Source organism: Muscardinus avellanarius, assembly GCF_963383645.1.
Source record: "Muscardinus avellanarius genome assembly, chromosome: 12".
In the NCBI taxonomy this organism is placed as follows: domain Eukaryota; kingdom Metazoa; phylum Chordata; class Mammalia; order Rodentia; family Gliridae; genus Muscardinus; species Muscardinus avellanarius.
In genome coordinates this window covers 8,301,160-8,320,875 of record NC_137798.1, presented here as the reverse complement: position 1 = coordinate 8,320,875, position 19,716 = coordinate 8,301,160, and the positions used below count along the sequence as shown (strand labels likewise).

At 41.8% G+C, this 19,716-nt stretch overlaps 1 protein-coding gene across 1 annotated transcript in view; it reads right to left on the bottom strand.

Moving 5' to 3' along the window:
* Nucleotides 1-19,716, bottom strand: part of FAM227B (family with sequence similarity 227 member B) — a gene marked incomplete at both ends in the record, with an annotated part of 169,385 nt that overhangs the window by 639 nt on the left and 149,030 nt on the right. Inside the window, 4 exons of the mRNA XM_080707018.1 lie at nt 728-892; nt 2,172-2,241; nt 5,526-5,600; nt 6,603-6,688. Coding sequence (XP_080563144.1) covers nt 728-892; nt 2,172-2,241; nt 5,526-5,600; nt 6,603-6,688 — 396 coding nt within the window. The remainder of the gene's footprint in view (nt 1-727; nt 893-2,171; nt 2,242-5,525; nt 5,601-6,602; nt 6,689-19,716) is intronic.

Sequence of the window (19,716 nt, the reverse complement as noted above, 5' to 3'; positions counted from 1 at the left end):
CTGGCCTCGTTAGTGGTGCTGGTGGTACCTGTGTGCATTTACCCAGATTATCTAGCTATTTGTTTTTTAATCATTGCCATTTTCTACAAAAGATTTGCCATTGGTATATATAGTTGGTATATAATTCCTTTAAAAGACACCTGGATTGTTATCTTAAAAATGGCACTTGTCATTTCTTTGTTACCCCATTTAATTTTTTTCCACCATGTGATTCTGTCTTGGCAATAGATGAGTGAAAATTTTCAGTGTGCGCTCTTCTTTGGGGGTATATAGCTGTAATAAGACAGAAGTCCACTCTACTTATTCTGATTTCTGACTTGAAAAGAGCTCTTTCCGTCCCACCATCATTAAGTGGTGTTTGAGAAATTGGGAAAGATACCAAACTTGTCTGGAAAGGAAAGAGCTGGAACCATTAGAAAGAGGCTTTAATAAAGAAAATGGAATTTGAGCATGACCCTAAAAGCTGAATAGAAGTTGGAAGCGAAGGAAGACACACTGAAGAGAAACACAGGGCTTGAGTGTGAGCAGCGGCCGGTGTGTGCACGTGGCTCGGCAGGAGTGAGGCTTCGCTTGGGATGTAGTAAAGAGTCATTTGGGCTCTACTGTCGGGAATCAGCTGGACCAGGTACAGATGGAGGCCCCTGGGCCACGTCTACTCTGCAAGTGTATTTAGTCCGGCCTGCAGCAGGGTTAAAAACCCAGGGCCTAATCAGGAGATTTTACAGACGGATCTGGAGCAAGAGGGCCACAGTGAACTAGAGCCAAGGTAGCAGCCGCCCGGGTGGATGAGGCTCGGCCCTCTGGGCTGCAGGTTCCCAGGACTCAGGTAGTTTTCCACATTCTCAGGCCACTCTCCTTTCCAGGTTGCCTGTCCTTCACCAGCACTTGTCTGCTGTTAATAAGTATCTCTTTGTGTCTATCAGTAATAGGAAATACAGACCAAGAAAGATGGTAGAAAAATAACTTTTTGTGGGGATGAATAGAACTTCTTGTTTAATCTAAAAGATCCCAGTGTTTCATTGCGTTCTGTCTCCTCTCTCACTCAAGTAGAAATTTCATTGTTTGACTCATTTTTGACATTACACCAGGAGCCGGTGGGATTGCTCCACATTTATTAGTGGAAAGCTAATACGCTGATGATAAAAGGCTCTGTTCCAACTCCTCAGATCCTCCAAAGTTTGACTTGTGGCACTGCCGGAGCCTGCCGGCAAAAGTACGGGTTCTGAAGAGAGGAGTGAGGATGAAAAGAATTTTATTCAATGAATTTTATTCATAGAATACTTCATTCTCTCATGGAAGGATCGGCAGTACACTCCTGGGTCGATATCTCTACTGTCCGATCCCGGTTTTATTGCTCTCGTCCTATTTATACTGCTCCCGGTCAACCAACCCTCATGACGTCACCACCTGTGCGCTTAACGGTCCAACCAATCAATTCCACCAGAGCTTCTCTCAGACGTTGAACTTTCCATGACCCCAAACCTTATTGGCTCTGGGCAAAGGACAGTCAGAAGTATTCTTAAAGGGGAAAACCTTATTGGCTCCCCACATGGCACTCTGGTGCCAAAAGGAAAGAGGCCCTTCAAACTGAACAAGACTGCGCAGAAGGAGAGGAGGGCCAGAAGAGGAGGGGACAAGGAAAACAGGAACGATGGAGCAGTCTCCTGCTAAGTTTCTGAGACCGGCCTAGAACCTGTGATCTTCCTGTCTCAGCCTTCCGAATCTGGGATGACAGGCATGCACCACCATGTTGAGCTTAGGGACCATCCATTTAATACAGCTGTTGGTATCCAGTATGACTTTGTTGGATTATTAACAAAATAAAATATAACCTTAAACACCAGTAATTTTCTATTAGTCTATAATTCAAAATGCACTAACAGTTTTCTAGTTGTATAAATTGTCCCGGATCAGAAGCAAAGAACATGGGGAAAGGGTATGGTATTGTCACTAAATTATAAAACAGAGCTTATCTAATGTGCATAATAAACATAATGTGTATAATAAACAGAGCTTATTTAATGTGCAGGTGGATGGTTAAATAACAAGAATGTGTTCTGTCCTGCCACTGTAACTCAGGTGTGACCATACACTGCTTGTGAAATACTGTCAAGTCTATATAGGAGAAGCCCGAGGGAGAACTCTCAATTATTTTCAGGAAGAAAACATACCAGTTTATGTAGAAATTTGTCAAAATCATTCTTAGCTTCTTGAGGCTTCTTGTTTGCCTTTCTTTGGAGTCTAATCAGAGAATGAAGAAAATCACCAACCAAAATTAGTTCTTCATACTATCTAATAGCCAGTATTTATTAAGAATTTAATATGCTCTTTTTTCTAAGCAATATATATATATATTTATATTTATTTATATATATTTAACTACCCTTACGATGATCTTATGAAGTAAGGATAAACGTGTCAAATCCGGCTCTTACACTTCAATAATCCTTGTTTCTCATTTTTAATCAGTGAGGAAATGGTCTGAGATAAAGTAACCCCTGCTCCCCCATAACCATGTAGCAAGACAGGAGATGATTTGAACCTAAGCACTGTGACTCAGGTCCTCAGTTCCCAGCACTGTGTGACTCTCCTACATCAGGGAGCATCCTCTTATTTAGATGGTCCACAAAGCATTACCTTTATGGATTCCACTTCCTGCTCTAGCACAAATTTAATATGTTGGGGGAAAACCAGTAAGAGACTGGCAAGGGAAAGACAGGAGAGAGAAAGGGGGGGGAGATGGAAAAGGCTCATTGAGGGCAAAGGAGCTTATTGGACTAAGCTCACTGAGGGCAGAGGTCCAGGAAATATTCATGAAGACGTGAAATGGTTGAATTCAGGAGGCAGCAGGAACCTTTCCAGAGTTCTGAGGATGAGGGGAGAAGACGAGTTAAGCCAGGCAAAGAAGCATGGGACAAAGGTGAAACATTAGTAAGAGAAACAGAGGTAAAAGGAAGAAAAATGAAAATGCTAAAGAAATTTTAAGACCTTGGAAGATAGATCTCCCTTGCTCTTGGTTAGGCAGAATAAATATCATCAGAATGGCCATCTGCCAAAAGTGATCTACAGAGTCACTGCAATCCCGAGCAAAATACCAATGTTATTCTTCACAGACCTAGAGAAATCAGTCATAAATTTCATATGGAGAAACAAAAGACTCAGAATAGCCAAAGCAATTCTCAGCAATAAGAACCATGCAACAACAGGTTTTGTGATCAATTCCTGGCTTCAAATTATACTACAGAGCTATAGTAGTCAAAACAAAACAAAACAAAAACAAAACGAAACAATTAAACCCAGCATGGTACTGGTGCAAAAACAGACACAGATCAATGGAACAGAATAGAAGATACAGAAACAAATTCACACTCTTATAGTCAACTGATTTTTGACAAAGGCACCAAAACATTGGAGAAAGCCTTTTTAACAAATGGTGTTGGGAAAACTGGCTATCCATTTGTAGAAGAATTAAATTAAACCCTTACCTCTCACCCTGCACAAGAATCAACTTGAGATGGATCAAAGACCTGAAAATTAGACCAAGTCTTTGAAGTTACGAGAGGAGCGCTTAGATCCAACACTCTAACATGTAGGCACAGGTAGGAAGTTCCCCAACAAGACCACCAGCGCTTGGAATATTGAAAAAAGAATGAATAACTGAATGGCATTAAAATAAATTTTTTTTCTCATCAAAGGAAATTGTCAAGAGTCCAAAGAGACAGCCTACAGAATGGGAGAAGGTCTTTTCTAGATATCCCTCTGATAGAGAACTAATATCCAGAATATACAAAGAACTTAAAAGACTTAACATTAAAAAAAAAAACCTGATGAGAAAACGGGCAACTTAACTAAATAGACACTTTACAAAAGAAGAAATACAAATGTCCAGTAAATATATGAAAAACGGTTCAACATCATTAGCCATCAAGGAGCTGGCCTTAAAACTATTCCATCTAACTCCATTCAGAATGGCAATCATCAGGAAGTCAAACAACAATAAGTGCTGGTGAGGATGTGGGGAAATATGGATGGAAGCCAATACTCTCTTTCCTTCCTTCCTTCTTTCTTTCTTTCTTTCTTTCTTTCTTTCTTTCTTTCTTTCTTTCTTTCTTTCCTTCCTTCTTTCTTTCTCTCTTTCTTTCTTTCTTTTTTTCTTTTTTTGCAGTACTGGAGATGGAACCCAGGGCCAGTCTACTTCTGAGCTACACCCCCAGCCCTATTTTTTCTTCTTTATTTTGAAACAGGGTCTCACTGAGTTGCAAAGGGTCTCACTAAGTAGCCGAGGCTGGCCACAAACTACGATCCTCCTGTCTCAGCCTCCTGAATGCCTGGATTACGAGTGTGCGCCACCACACCTGGCTTGGAAGCCAATATTCTGCGCCTGCAAATTAAGTGGCATGTGTGGTTTATATATCTAAATGAATATTTTTTTCCTTCACTTTCTCTAACAAAGTGCTCAAAAAAAAAAAAAGAGCATTTCTTCAGAGTTACTCTGAGAACTACACACATTCTTCTGCCTGTCCTAGGTTGAGGAATCTTCTCCTATGTGAATTCAATTGTGTAAAAACTTTTAAGAATCACCTGGAATCAAATTTTTTTTTCATTTGGGTGTTGCAAAGGGGAAAGCTAAGTGATAGGCTATGATAAGATTCTATGATAGGCTAAGGAAGCGGGTTAGATTTTCTCGTGTGACTGGGAAACTAGCTTTGTGAGTTCAAAGTGTATTTAGAAGCCAGGGTAGAGTACCTGGCACAACGCTGTAGTCTCCCAAAGGGGCTTGTTGGAAGGGCTGGACTCATCTGCTATTTATTCTGTGCTTGAGGATGTGTCAGAGTAAGTGGGTTAGTCTCAGTATTTTATACTTTTCCGTTTTATAGTCTGATTTATAAAATAAACTAAACAGGATCGATTTTCCTTGCTTCTTTGGAGACAAATGTTTGTATGTGTCAGAAAAACAGCAGGAGCAAATGGAGAAGAAATCTAGCCCAAGAGAGACCAACTCAGTAGGCTGCCGCTCTTGTTTACACAGCTCCTAGGGCAGGGCATGGTTATAGTGTTATTTCATTTTATATTTTTACTTTTTGTGTGTGGGCCTGGGGATGGAATCCGGGGGTATTCTACCCATGAACTATACCCCAGCCCTATTTTATTTTTTGGTTTTGAAATGGGATCTCACTTAAGTTGTTCAGGCTGACCTTGAACCCGCTGTGCTTCTGTCTCAGTCTCCCAAGCACTGATATTACAGGCATGTGCCGCCATGCCTGGATTATGGTTATATTTTTAAAAGAATTAAATCCTATGGCTAGAGGACTAAAAATAGGTGATTATAATTAAATTAGTAGGGTAGGTGATATTTTGGCTAAAAGGTTAAAGTCTCACTCCAGATTAACTGTTAGGTAAAAAACCCTCTTTGCTGATATTCTAGTTGATATATTTTCACATACTAAAACCATTGTGATTTAACATAATGCATTTGTTCAATTAAAAACGATTTTAAGTAGTATGGAGTTGAACAAGAAACAGACCTGTCAAGCTCCTTGTCAATTCTTTCCTGTTGCTGCCTCAGGAATTTTATTTCTTCATTAATTCTTTGCTTTTCTCTATAAAAACCAAAGTTTGGAGTTAAAAATTAAAATAAAGCAAGCATTCCTAATGTGTAGAGAATAAACCCACAGTTTCCTGCCATCTACAGGACAGCCACAGTCCTTTATGAACCCGCCCTCTGGAGTGTGTGGGGTGTGGACCCCCCAGCACAATTCCTTGCAGAAACATGTGCCAAAGGCGTCACCCAGGACACCTGGCATGGCCAGACTCCTCCTTCCTAGCAAGGCATCCATCCCTGCTCTTGGGTGTGCTCACCCATGTGCCTCAGCGTGTGGAGGCAGGAAGGGTGTGGGGACCCATGGAAAGCAGGGTTCCCTCTGCTACATAGGACCTAGCTGGCTAATCCGCTGTTGTCTGTCTTGTACTCTGAACATCTTTAGATTTCCAAAGTTGAGGATACCTGTCCATTTTCCCCCGTAAGGTAGCAAAAATCATAGGCTGTGTGTGTGTGTGTGTGTGTGTGTGTGTGTGTGTGTGTGTGTGTGTTTCTCTTATAACTGATTACTAACTTCCTAGCACATAAAATTACCATGTTGGGCCATGAGCAATCATTTGAATGAAGCACAAAAACCTGAGAATGTTCCCCAAGAAAATATTTCAGAAAATAGTTCCCTGTCTTGCTTTGCTGGACACCATCCCAGCTGGCAGCCCAGCTCCAGGCAGCTGCTGCTCCCTGCGGACGACCCTCCCGCTCCTCTTCCTGGGCTCGTCTTTGTAAATGATGGTTCTCCAGCCTTTTCCTCCTGGAGCTCCGGCCTCTCGGAAGTCTCTGCCATCTTGTGGAGATGGCTTCATGGTTACAGTGTACGTTCTTGACACTTACCTGAAAAGAGTCTCTGAACCTATATGATGTCCAGAAACAAACTTTCCTCATCAATAAAACAAGGAGCTAAGTTTGGACGATTTGTATGATCACATCCAGCTTTAAAAAGTATTTTCTGCGGAGTAAGTATATCACATACATATTATATACATACAATCCCACGGTATGAGCTCACACTCTAAAATCCTTTTGGTTCTTTGCAAATTGTCTTCTAGCCTCCTTTATAATGTCCTGGTATGTCGGAGCAGGTTGTGTGCTAGGCTTATGGTTAAGGAATGATTTCTGGCTAGGAACACTGGGAGAGGTAAATAGCACCCTTCCCAGGGAACCCGAGGGGGACCATCTGGTCATGAAAGGTCCCAAGCATAACCATGAATATCTGTCTGAAGTTACACGGAGAGACTGCAAGGAAACAGCACCCTTCGGACCACTTAAAACTTGTGTCCCATCATCTGGACCACACCAGCCACGGGACGCTAGGATGTAATACTTTCATAATAATCCTGTAATTATTTTGCATGGGATTTTTTTTATGCATGTGCGTTTTAAAAGCAGCACTGCGTTAGATGTAAATATTAAAAATTTACCAATTTTTTTGTAACCAAATTTTTTTGTAACCCTGTTTGGACATTTCTTCACTTCTACGTAAATGGAGAACCTGAGAGTTTCTTGACTTCTGAGAGGCTTTGTGGCAACAACGGCGTAAGTTAGCTAGCTCAGTTAGTTAGCTTCTGCTAGCCGCCCAGAAAAAAGACTACAGACGGCGGTGGGAGTTCTCCACTAACTAGGCCAGGCCCTGGACCCGCCTGTTTCTAGTACAGCCTGTAGCTGCGTTGCTAATCCTAGTCTTAACCCAGGCTTGTTTCTGGAAAAGCAGACATTTCCCATTTGAAGCAGCAATTGGCAAAAAAAAAAAAAAAAGCATGTTATTAAAGAAGCAAGTTTCTCAGCTCATGTTAAAGAAGACTTTACTAAGGCGGCGTGGGGGCGCACGCTTCCGAATCCCAGCATTCGGGAGGCTGAGACCGGAGGATCCGGGGTCGCGGCCAGCCTCAGCTACTTAGTGACGCCCTGTGCAACTCGGTGAGACCCTGTTTCAAAATAAAGAATAAATATAGGGCTGGGGGTGTTGCTCAGGGGTAGAATGCCCCTGGGTTCCATCCCCAGTAGCACAAAGCCAAAAAAGAAGACCTTATTTACTATCACAAAAATTAAACAAATAACCAATCTTGTTGAAGCTGTGGGGGAGGAGGAGCTCTTGTACATTTCTGGTGGGAATGGACCGGTTGGTTGGTATAGCCATTATGGGAAACAGTCTGGAGGGTTCTAAAGAAATTTAAAAACAGAATGACCGCATGACCCAGCACGACCTCTTCTGGGCAAATTCTTTTTCTTGACCACTCTTTAAAGGGATTTGGATTCCCATGTTCACTGTAACATTACTCACAAAAGCCAAGATACAAAAATAACCTAAAAGTCCGCAGAAGGAACAGTGGATACATAGTCTGTGGTAGAGATATAGAAGATGGATTATTATTTGATTCTAAAATAGAATGAAGCTAGAGGATATTTTGCTAAGGGAAATAAGCGAAACACAGAAAGAAAAGTATTGCATTATCTCACTTAAACACGGGCTCTGAAAAAATTTAAAATATACAGAGACAACAGAACAGTGGTTAGACTACATCATGAAGCAGAAACGGGGAGCTGCATGTCAGAGCTTACGAAGTGGCAGACCAGACATCGTCCGACGAACAGAGTCTGAAGAGCTAATAAACACTGTGAATACTATATGTGATGAAACTGTACTTTCTTTGGATTCATACCTTAACAAAAGAAGACTTTAGCCTGTATTAGGAACTTTATTTTTTTTATGGATCTGGGGATGGAACTCGGGCATTCAACCTCCAAACTAAACCCCTGCCCTATATTTTATTCTTATATTGAAACAGGGTCTCACTAAGTTGCGGACGGCCTCACTAAGTAGCTGGGGCTGTCTGTGAACCACGATCCTCTGGTCTCAGCCTCCCGAATGCTGGGGTCGCAAGCGTGCCCACCGCGCCCGGCTGTATCTGGAACTCTTAAACCTCTGCCATCATCGGGATGCAGGGGATGTGCCGGTCCTCCTGCGGGCCCCTCCCCATCCCGAACCACACTTCAGTCTTACTTTCATCTTTCTCTGAATGGAGCTTGTTCATTTAAAAAAATCACTTTCTAGCCGGGCGTGGTGGGTGGCCCACGCTTATAATCCCCGAGCTTGGGTGGAGGAGACAGGAGGATCGCGCAGGCTCGAAGCCAGCCTTACTGGCTTAAGACACCCTGTTTCCAAATAAAAATATAAAATAGATCTGGGAGTGTAGCCCGGAGGTAGAAGGCCCCTGGGTTCTATCCCCAGTACCACCACCAAAAAAAAAAAAAAAAAGAAAAAGAAAAAGAAAAAGGTCTTACTAGATTGCTGAGGTTGGCTTTGAATCTGCGATCCTCCTGTCTCAACCTCACCGCTTCTGGGATTACAGTCGTAAACCTGCTATTGGACCCAGCTCTGGATGTTCATTTTAATCTTATTTACCTGAGAGAAGAATGTCAGAAGCAGCCCAAGGGGTTTGTCCCCCGGTGAAAGGATCATGTAGGCATGTTACCTTATAAGACCTTAATTTTCTGAGGTCTACATCTTAATTGAAATAATAAAAAGCAAAAATAGATCCATAATTAAGATTCTCACAAGAAACTCCAATCCAATTTATGTCCTCTGTGAAGCGCTAACCTATTCAGGAAGGATCTTTGGTCACTCGTATTTTGAACATGAAGGGCTTAGAAGCTAGGGAAAGGATACCCTGTTTTCGGTGTGCTGAAAGCTACTTTCTCAACAACGCCCAAAGTGCTAATTTTATCTTCGTGGCCACAGAGCTGTTTAAAGTTGGCTTCTTAACAGCATCACAGACTGTCGAGGAAATCGGTATTGACAGCAGACCATACGACATCGAATCAAGGAGAGAACTGGAGAGGGTCTGCGATGGGATCCTGTTACCCTGAACAGGCTCAAATTCTCTGAGACGCTTTAGAGAGACGCCCACTGCTTATAGCGGTGCATTCCAAGTTTATGTTTTCCTTAGTCATAAATAGATTTTATTTTTTGTGGTACTGGGGATGGACCCCAGGGGAATTCTACCTCCAAGAGACAGACACCCTCGGCCCAATTTTTTATTCTTTATTTGGAAACAGGGTCTCACTGAGTTGCAAAGGGCATAAGTAGCTGAGGCTGTCTGTGACCCGGATCCTCCTGTCTCAGCCTCCCAAATGCTGGGATTACAAGTGTGCGCCACCAGGCTTGGTCATATCTAGATTTTAGAACACGATTTTTTTTTTTTTTTTGCGGGTCTGGGGATGGAACCCAGGGGCATTCGACCTCCGAGCTACACCCCCTACCCTATATTTTATTCTTTATTTTGAAACTGGGTCTCACTGAGTTGCAGAGGGCCTCACTAAGTAGCTGAGGCTGTCCGCGAACCGCGATCCTCCAGGTCTCAGCCTCCTGAATGCTGGGATTACAAGAATGCGCCACCACGCCCGGCTTTGAACACGATTTTTCCTCAAAGAAAAAGATAAAGCCGGGCGTGGTAGTACACACTTGTAATCCTAGCATCGGGAGGCTGAGACAGGAGGATCCAGGTTCGCAGGCAGCCTCAGCTATTTAGTGAGGCTCTCAGCAACTCAGTGAGACCATTTCAAAATAAAGAATCAAAAATAGGGTTGGGGGTGTCACTCAGAGGAAGAATGCCCCTGGGTTCCAGCCCCAGTACCACACACACAAAAAGATGAGCCTTACATTACTGCTTAATGTCACAGTGGTATATAATTCTTCAGCTTATAGTCTTATTTTTATACTTTTATTGGTACATTGTAGCTATACATTATTGTGAGGTCCAAAGTGAGACGCCCAAACTGTAGGGTCTGTAGTAGTAAAAGGAGCCAGTGGATTCTGGCTCCCGTAGGCTCAAGGCATCATGGGGCTTGGGTGTCTTCCTTTAAGTAAAAGTAACACAGTCCGTTTCTGTTGTGTGGCAGAAGGCGTCTTCCCAGGGAGTGTTCCCAGGGAGGGCTGCATTTGGGAACTAAAGTTCCGTTGCCAGTGTGTTTCTAAACTTCTTAACACTGGAGGCTACAGCTAAATGATAACTGTGACCAAATGGTCAGTTTATCCCCTGGAAGCTTCCATTTTGAATAGGTCATTTGGGCACACTGAGCTGAGACACCTGGCACTGGCTTTAGGAGTCACAGACCCTCCGGGGCCTGCTCGCACGGTAGGCTTCCGGGGACCCTCTAGACGGCGCTACTGGGCAAGTGCTTTTATCAGCCACAGTCTCCCTCAAACGGAGCCAAACCTAAATGGCATTATTTCAAAGTGAGACACCCTTACGCTGGATCCAGATTACTTCCCAATTTTAACTTTGAGATTTCATTCTGCACAGAAATGGCTTGGATTAGTCAATGAATGTTCAACAGTAAGAACATTGTAGTCTGCCTGGTGTGGTGGCGCACGCTTGTCATCCCCGCGCTTGGGAGGCAGAGACAGGAGGATCGTGCAGGTTCGAAGCCAGCCGCGCTGGCTTAGGAGACCCTGTTTCCAAATAAAAATATAAAATAGGTCTAGGAGTGTAGCCTGGAAGTAGAAGGGTTTCCAGGAACCCCAGTACCACCAAAAATAAAAATAAAAAATAAATAAAACCTTTGCCCTTAGCCAGGCGTGGTGGCACACACTTGTAATCCCAACATTCGGGAGGCTAAGATTGGAGGACTGCAATTTGCGGACAACCTCAGCTATTTAGTAATGCCCTTCACAACTCAGTGAAACCTTGTTTCAAAAAAAAAAAAAAAAAAAGACTGAAAAAAAAATAGGTCTGGGAGTGTAGCCTGGAAGTAGAAGGGTTTCCAGGAACCCCAGTACCACCAAAAAACCAAAAAAACAAAACCAAAAAAACCACTGTAGTCCTCGAGCCTAAAAAGAAAGTAATGCCCAGCATTTGAGAGGCTGAGGCCGGCCTCAGCTACTTAGGGAGGTCTTTTGCAATTTAGTGAGACCCTGTTTCAAAATAGAGTAAGAAATAGGGCTGGTGGTGTAGCACAGAGGTAGAATGCCCCTGGGTTCCATCCCCAGTACTGCAATGCAATGCAATAAAATAAAATGGAAGTAATGGTAACTTCACTTTATAACTAAAGCAGAGAAAAACTAAATCTTACAAAATCTATTCATTTGACAAATGTTTCAGCAAGACTTAATAAGTCTACTTCAATCCGCCTGCCTCAGCCTTCCAAGTAGCTGGAATTACGGGCATGTGCCTCTGTGCCCAGCCCAAGTCATTATTTTAATGTTTCAAAGAGATTTCACCGAGTGTATACGCCAGAGAGGCTCTGTTGTCCTGATGATACAGCATGGTGTGGACTTGCATGGATTTCTTCCATGAAATTGCCAATTCATACTCTTCTCCCATTTTGTCAATTCCAATATGACATTTCCCCACCGGCAGCCTAGCAGAGGGGCCTGCATCTTCCAATCAGACGTCTCTCTGCCTTCTAGGAGAGGATAGGCCTGGTCTGGCATAGGCTGGAAAGGGAGTGATGTACATGGTAGGAAAAGGGAGCAGTTTAGTTGTTGTTCTTCACATAAGCAAGAATCCCACAATCCCACTTGGGCCATATTTCCATGTTTAGTTTTTCCCGTTTTTGCCTGAAATTGTCTGTCAAGGAACCTAGCAACCTTAGAAGAGAAGGTTCAGCAATCTTCCTCAGATGAGGGGTACCTGAAATTATCAAGGTACTTTAAAAACTTCTCTTTTTTAGCCGGGCGTGGTGGCGCACGCTTGTAATCCCCGCGCTCGGGAGGTGGAGACAGGAGGATCGCGCAGGTTCGAAGCCAGCCGTGCTGGCTTAAGAGACCCTGTTTCCAAATATAAAAAAGGATAAAATAGTTCTTGGAGTGTAGCCCGGAGGTAGAAGGGCTTCCAGGAACCCCAGTACCACCAAAAAAATAAATAAATAAATAAAAACATTTTTTTTTTTTTGGCACTGGGATTGAACTCAGAGGTATTCTACCTCTGAGCCTCCAGCCCTATTTAATTTTTTTTATTTTAAGACAAAGTCTCGCTAAGTAGCCTTGAACCTGAGATGGTCTTGTCTCAGTCTCCCAAGTACTAGGATTACAGGTGTGGATCCCCCACATCCAGCTGCTAAGTAGGTTATCTTTAACATTTATTTTTGTGGTACTGGGGGTGGGGCCCAGGGGCTTTTCTACCTCTGGGCTACACTCCCAGACCTATTTTATATTTTATTTGGAAACAGGGTCTCACTAAGTTGCTGAGAGCCTAAGTAGCTGAGGCTGGTTTCGAACCTGTGCGATCTGAACCCTCCCAAGCTCTGGGATTACAAGCGTGGGCCACCATGCCCGGCTTAATCAGGTTATCTGTAATGTACGTTTTATTTTCTCCTGCTACACCAAGTAACTGTAAGCCAAAGATTTCTCTGAGTAAAACTGAATATCATTCTTGTAGAATAATTGGTACAGCTAATGGTAGACTTCTCCTAGTGGAGATGGATCTTGAGTGAGTTTTAAATTTTATGTGCATGGCCGGGCGTGGTGGTGCACGCTTGTAATCCCCGCACTTGGGAGGCGGAGACAGGAGGATCGCGCTGGTTCGGAGCCAGTCTCCCTGGATTAAGAGACCCTGTTTCCAAATTAAAAAAAAAAAAAAAAAAAAAAAAATATATATATATATATATATATATATATATATATATATATATATATATATAATAGGTCTGGGAGTGTAGTCTGGAGGTAGAAGGGCTTCCAGGAACCCCGGTAACACCAAAATAAAAATAAAAATAAAATAAACAAATAAATAAAATTTTATGTGCATGTAGTTTTTTTATCCTACTAGTGTTTAATTAGGCCTGAGAGTGTTTGTTAGAATTTCAAAGATCTTATCTTACAAGGTTATGCTGCGTTTTTGAATACGCTTTCCACGAGGAAGCGTTTGTGACGGAGCTAATGTGTGTCACTTTGAATAAATTGGATTTCAAAGAGAATGCTATTGGTAGTGAAATGCAGTTATATTTTCTTATAAATCATTAATTTTGAACATATGGCTTCACTGAAGTGAACAGAGTATGCATTCTTTATACAGTCATCCTAATTACTTGCAGAATTTGGTCATGGCTGTCCCTTTGCGCTGTGAGATGAGGTTCCGAACTGTATTATGTTGGTGTTGACTAAGACCTCAGTGTTTTCTTGTACCACTCAATGGTGATGGTTTTCAGTCGACTTCTGTTAATGTGAGCTAATGAGCATCCTAATTTTTATTCTCTTCAGATTCTTAAGGCCATCATTTTCTCCAATTGTAAAGAAATAGGACACTTAAAACATATAAATTATGAATAATGGCTATCTCCTATTCCTCAGGGATGGCTGTGGCGACATGTTTTCAATTCCACTGTTGGCACTGGACTCAGAGTTCATTTTCCCAGGCACTAATACATGGGGGCTCCATGGGCAGCCACTGCTACATGGAGAAGGAGCCACTTGGGGGACAAATAAAATGGTCCTATTCTGGGACTTCACAACGGCTGTGGCTGGGATGGAACAAACCAAGACCTGATACATCCTCCAGGCCTCAGTTTGGACTTTAGAGTCTAGGATCTCCTTTTAGAATCACAGAATCTTAGAGAGAAAGGGATCTCAGGAATGGTGGGGGTCCAACTAATTCATATTATAGATGAAGATTTCAGGGATTCTAGAGGTTAAGTACATTATCTTCGAGAGCTTGGGTGTGTGTGATACAGGACAAGAATGATCCAAGACAAATTTTGCTTTTATTTGCAAATGAGATTGCAGGAGGCGTTGCTGTGTGCTTCATTTCCCTTAGAGATGCTCCTTGCAGTATCCTCAGAGACTCCCAGCTGTAAGGTCAAAGTGCCCATCACAAGCATAGTATACATATGGCTTAGTAAGTAAAAGGAAGCAAGGGAGCAAGCCGTGGCCTTGTTTCAAAATAAAGAAGGCACAAGAAACTAAAAGGCGAATCAATACGTGGGGTTGCATGAAACCGAGGAGCTTCTGTTCAGCAAAGAAAACTGTCAAGAAGCTCAACCGAGAGCCAACAGAATGGGAGAAGATTTTTTGCCACCTACACCTTAGAGGACTAATATCTAAAATATACAGAGAACTCAAGAAACTGAACACTAAGAAAACATAATCCAATCAAAAAATGAGCAAGCAAACTAAACAGACACTTCACGAAAGAAGAAATTCAAATGGCCAATAAATGCATGAAGAAATGCTCAACATCATTGGCAATCAGAGAGATGCAAATCATAACTACCCTGAGATTTCACCTAACTCCAACTAGAATGTCAACCATTCAAAACACAAACAACAACAGATGCCGGCGAGGATGTGGAGAAGTGGGAACTCTAAAACATTGTTGGTGGGATTGCAAATTAGTGCAACCACTTTGGAAAATAGTATGGAGGATCCTCAAAAGAATGGGAACAAATTTACCATTTGATGCAGCAATAGCACTTCTGGGTATCTACCCAAAAGAAAGGAAACCAAACTACCTAAACTAATGCATGCATATCTATCTTCATAGCTGCATAATTCACCATTGCTAAACTATGGAACCAGCCAAGATGTTCATCAACAGATGAATGGATTACAAAACTGGGATATGTACACAATAGATTTTTACTCAGCCATAAAAAAAACACAATTACATCATTTTCAGGGAAATGGATGGAACTGGAGGACATTATGGTAAGTGAGATTAGTCAGTCACAAAAAAATAAGAAATTGGATGCTGTCCCTAATATATGAAAACTAAGGAGAAATGGGTCATAGGAGGAACTCTAGATGAAAAAGGAAATCCTAGCCGGGCGTGGTGGCGCACGCTTGTAATCCCCGCGCTTGGGAGGCGGAGACAGGAGGATCGCGCAGGTTCGAAGCCAGCCGCGCTGGCATAAGAGACCCTGTTTCAAAAATATAAAATAGGTCTGGGAGCGTAGCCCGGAGGTAGAAGGGCTTCCAGGAACCCCAGTACCACCAAAAAAAAAAAAAAAAAAAAAGAAAAAGGAAATCCTATAGAGGAGCAAATAAGGCAACCTACCTGAGGGGATGGGAGGGGGAAGAAGGAAACTCTCTAAAGCACATGATGTACTTAAACAAACATATAGATGTCAGCCACTAAGCCAAGCATGGGAAGGAGGGAAGAGGAGGGAATGGGTTGGGATGGGGTAGGGGCTAACTGGGCGATGTGTTCATGTATGTCTACACAAGTTTTTTTTTTTAATCCCATTATGATGTATGAATACAATGCACCAATAAAAATTAAAGAAAAAAAAAGAAAAAAGAAAACAAAATAGGGCAGGGAGTGTAGCTCAGAGGTCGAATGCCCCCGGTTTCCATCTCCAGACCCACAAAAAAAATTCTTAATGGGAAAAATTAAATTCCCCAAATGACTTATTAGTATGTAGCCTACATGGATCTTAGAGCAGTAACTTCTGATTAATGTTTATCTTTGGTTATACTTCAAATATTTTAATGTTAGATTTGTAAGAGTACCAGCACCTACCAGCATAGCCACAAATTATAAAAAGAAAAAAGTTATCACAAGCACACATGCCTTACTCTATAAGGATGACGTCACTATTAGAATCTCACTCCGATTCTATATGGTCTGATACTATATGTAAAATCGGGCCGCTATTTTAGTAAATTTCACTATGTTACATATGATTGGTGCAGTTTTATCGCAGTCTAGAAAATGGAGGGAGCAGGACTACTTGAAGTACTGACACATAAACTAAAAGCATTCAACAGACTTGCAGGACTTGAATTAAGCATTGAGACACAAAGACATGGTTTTGCCCTCTAAGGATTAAGAAATGAAAAGTGACAGCAGGCAGTTTGTGAAGCAGGAGACAGAACTATACGATTCAGGCATAAAGTCTGTGGAAGCCTCCAATTTAAGACCGCCTACTGCAGTGTGGTCTTAAATTGGAACGGCTTCTAAGGGTGGGGTAGATTAGGGACCACACGATTTCCTGTCTTTGCTAGCGGGTTGCTTGGCACTCTACCATCGATGGCGGTGACAAGGTAGGCAGGGAATGTTTACTGCTCTCTGTCTACTGAACACACATTCTTAGTTCACAGATTTCATCCTAAGAGACCTAATTATCATCACATTAATTTTGCTATGCTGTTTCAGAAGCCAGGGAAGTATGATCACCTTCGATGTAAGTTTCCATTAAAATGTTTAACATGAGGAATTTTAGTAATTCAAATGGTCAGCTTTGGTGATCTGGAAAATGTAATTATGGCCAAAGTTTCCTCCTTGATAAAGAGAGATGAAAAAGCTTCTGATTTAGAAATTCCAGCCTTTTTATAATGTATGCCCCTTCACAGAAACATCTGCCTCCAAGGACTTTAGTTTTCCTTTATTTCCATTAACTCTTGCACTGCTGACAAAGCCATCCCAAATAAACACACAGTCTCTAAATTTGCTTTGCAAAGAAATTTTTGAGACCGGTTCCTCAGCATACTACTTGTAACTGAATGGGCTAAGTTCCCAAATAAAGATAGAAATTCTGGAGCCCTTCTTCCCTGAGACTGACCAAATTGGAATATTAATAATAAAACAGAGAACAGAGTGAGGCATGATTTTGGTTTCCCTTGAATAAACAGGACTTCAGCTCTAAGCTAGATTATGGCTTTTACTTTCTGACATCCTGGAGCACCTCCTGGGACCACTTGGAGCCAGAGGTGGGCCATTAATTTTTGGGGGGGAATGAATGCATAGCAACAGAATAGGTTTTGTTAACTTTCTCCTCTGTTTTCCCACCCTGTAAGAAGCGAAAAGGTTCGGCGAACACAAAATTATTATCCAGTCCATTTTTTTATATTTATTTTGAGCTATTCTTTTACAGTCCTAAATTCCAAGCATTTAAAAGCTTCAGCCTTTCTACCTGCTTTTAGTGGCCAATAACTTTTGCAAGAATACCCTCTCCCCAACATTCAAAGATCACTGAACTACTTCAAAATGAAATTTCCTTTTCTTATTTGAAATAAATTTTGCTTCTATTTCTATTAAATTAAACAAAATCCCTAAAAATTCCTCCTGCTCCTACCTTATTTTTCCACTGAGCCACATTTATGATCTAAAGTCAAAGCGTGGCTAAAAACCTGATACAACCCAGTCCCTGGAACTTAATGATCCAAAGCAACTCAAGTCTTCATTCATTCCCTAATTAGTGTAATAACAAGGTGGTGAGTTGTGGTCTGTGTCTTGGGTATTTTATTAAATAGAAAAGAAAAAATCTAAACTAGATCCTAAACTGAGTCTATAGCAAAAAAAAAAAAAAAAAAAAAAAAAGGACTGAGCTGGATTTTAGGAGCAATTTAGTAATTGTCTCTGGCTCAAGGTGGCTGCAGAATGCTCGGCGCATGCCCTCATGGTCTTACCCATGTCAAACAGAACCCCTTTGTTTCTTATTTTATAAAAGAAAAATTTATTCTCATAAAATAAAACTCATCTCTCCCTTTTTACTGCCAGTGTTTGTGAAAGGAAGAAGCTTAGTAACCTATGCAACACACTTTAGACTAGCTTCAAGTAAAAGTCATTTAAAGATAAATGGAAGTCTAAAGATGAAAATTTCAATACTTCAGTATTTTAATACTTTATCTTACTATGTCTTTAGGATTTTTTTTATAAAGTTCTCCATGTATTATTTTTTTGTGGCACTGGGGATTGAACCCAGGGGCATTCTACCTCTGATCTACATGCCCAGTCTTATTTTTTTATTCTTTATTTTGAAACAGGGTCTCACTGAATTGCAAAGGGCCTCACTAAGTGGCTGAGGCTGTCTCAGCCTCCCAAATGCTGGGATTACAAGCATATACCACCATGTCCGGCTCCTTGTATTTTCAAAAATTTAAAATCTGATCATTTATATAATTCCTGGAAGCCAAGTAGGAGAGTTACTATGCTGGGGTCCAGCCCTAGCAGGAGTCGAGGGTCGTGTGTTGGTGAGAAAAGAGTCGAGGTTGAGAGAGAGAAGATTCTGACACACGAGATGCAAGCTTCTCTCACCAACACATGACCCCCACTTCTACTAGGGTGGGACCCCGGCATTACTAGGTTATTTTAGGTAGTTGACATGTGTGAGCTTTGAAGTAAATGGATGTAGGAACCAGATATCCTCTGACTGTAAACAGCCAATCACAGACTTATACAAGTCAAGGCCACTAAATTACATCCGGGCGTGGTGGTACACGCTTGTAATCCCCGCGCTTGGGAGGCGGAGACAGGAGGATCGCGCAGGTTCGAAGCTAGCCGCGCTGGCTGAAGAGACCCTGTTTCCAAATAAAAATATAAAATAGGTCTGGGAGTGTAGCCCGGAGGTAGAAGGGCTCCCAGGAACCCGAGTACCAAACACAAAAAAGTACTCCAAAAGATGTATGATGTTAAGTTTATTTTTAAATGCATCTGTTTCATAAGATTAATGTAAAGACTATAGTGGTCAAATAAGATATTAGCCTTGTTTAAGTAACAAGAATCTCCTGTTAAGTGAATACATGGATTACCAAGTAGCACACATGCTCATGCAACCTTGAATATCTGCATTCAAGTGCAGTGACTTAATGGAAGACTTTGAATTTCAAGGGCTTCTTCTCAGCTATGAGGGACAGTGTCATGGCATCCCTGTTTTCTGTCTTCTGCTAATTCCTATGCCTCTTACCACCCTCCTCCCAGGCCATAGTTATGATTCTCAAAAGCCCAGACTATGCTTCTGTCTTCCGGACTTACACGTCCTCTGTGGTAAGCACTCGAGTACCAGGGGGTGGGAGAGGGGCGTGAGCTCTGAAGTGATAGGCTGCTAGTGCTGTCACTCACTCCAGATTTAGCAGGCAGGTTACCTAACTCTTCTGTGCCTTTTTCCCCTTATCTGTACGATTGGGACAATAAAAATTTCTATCTCAGAAGTTTTCATGCGAATGAAGATGAGTTAATAAAGTACTTAGAACAGAGCTTGGTACACAGCGTAACTGTTTAATACTTTTTAAAAATCTTGTTTTGATAATGATTAACTTCGCCCTGATGACTCCCAAATTTCTCTCTCTATCCTTAGCCTATAATTTAAAACATTTTAAACATAAGGTCGAATTTTATTGAAGACCGATATGAAGTTTGCTCTCATCTTTGTATAAGCCGTGCTGTACCCACCCGACACCTTGACTG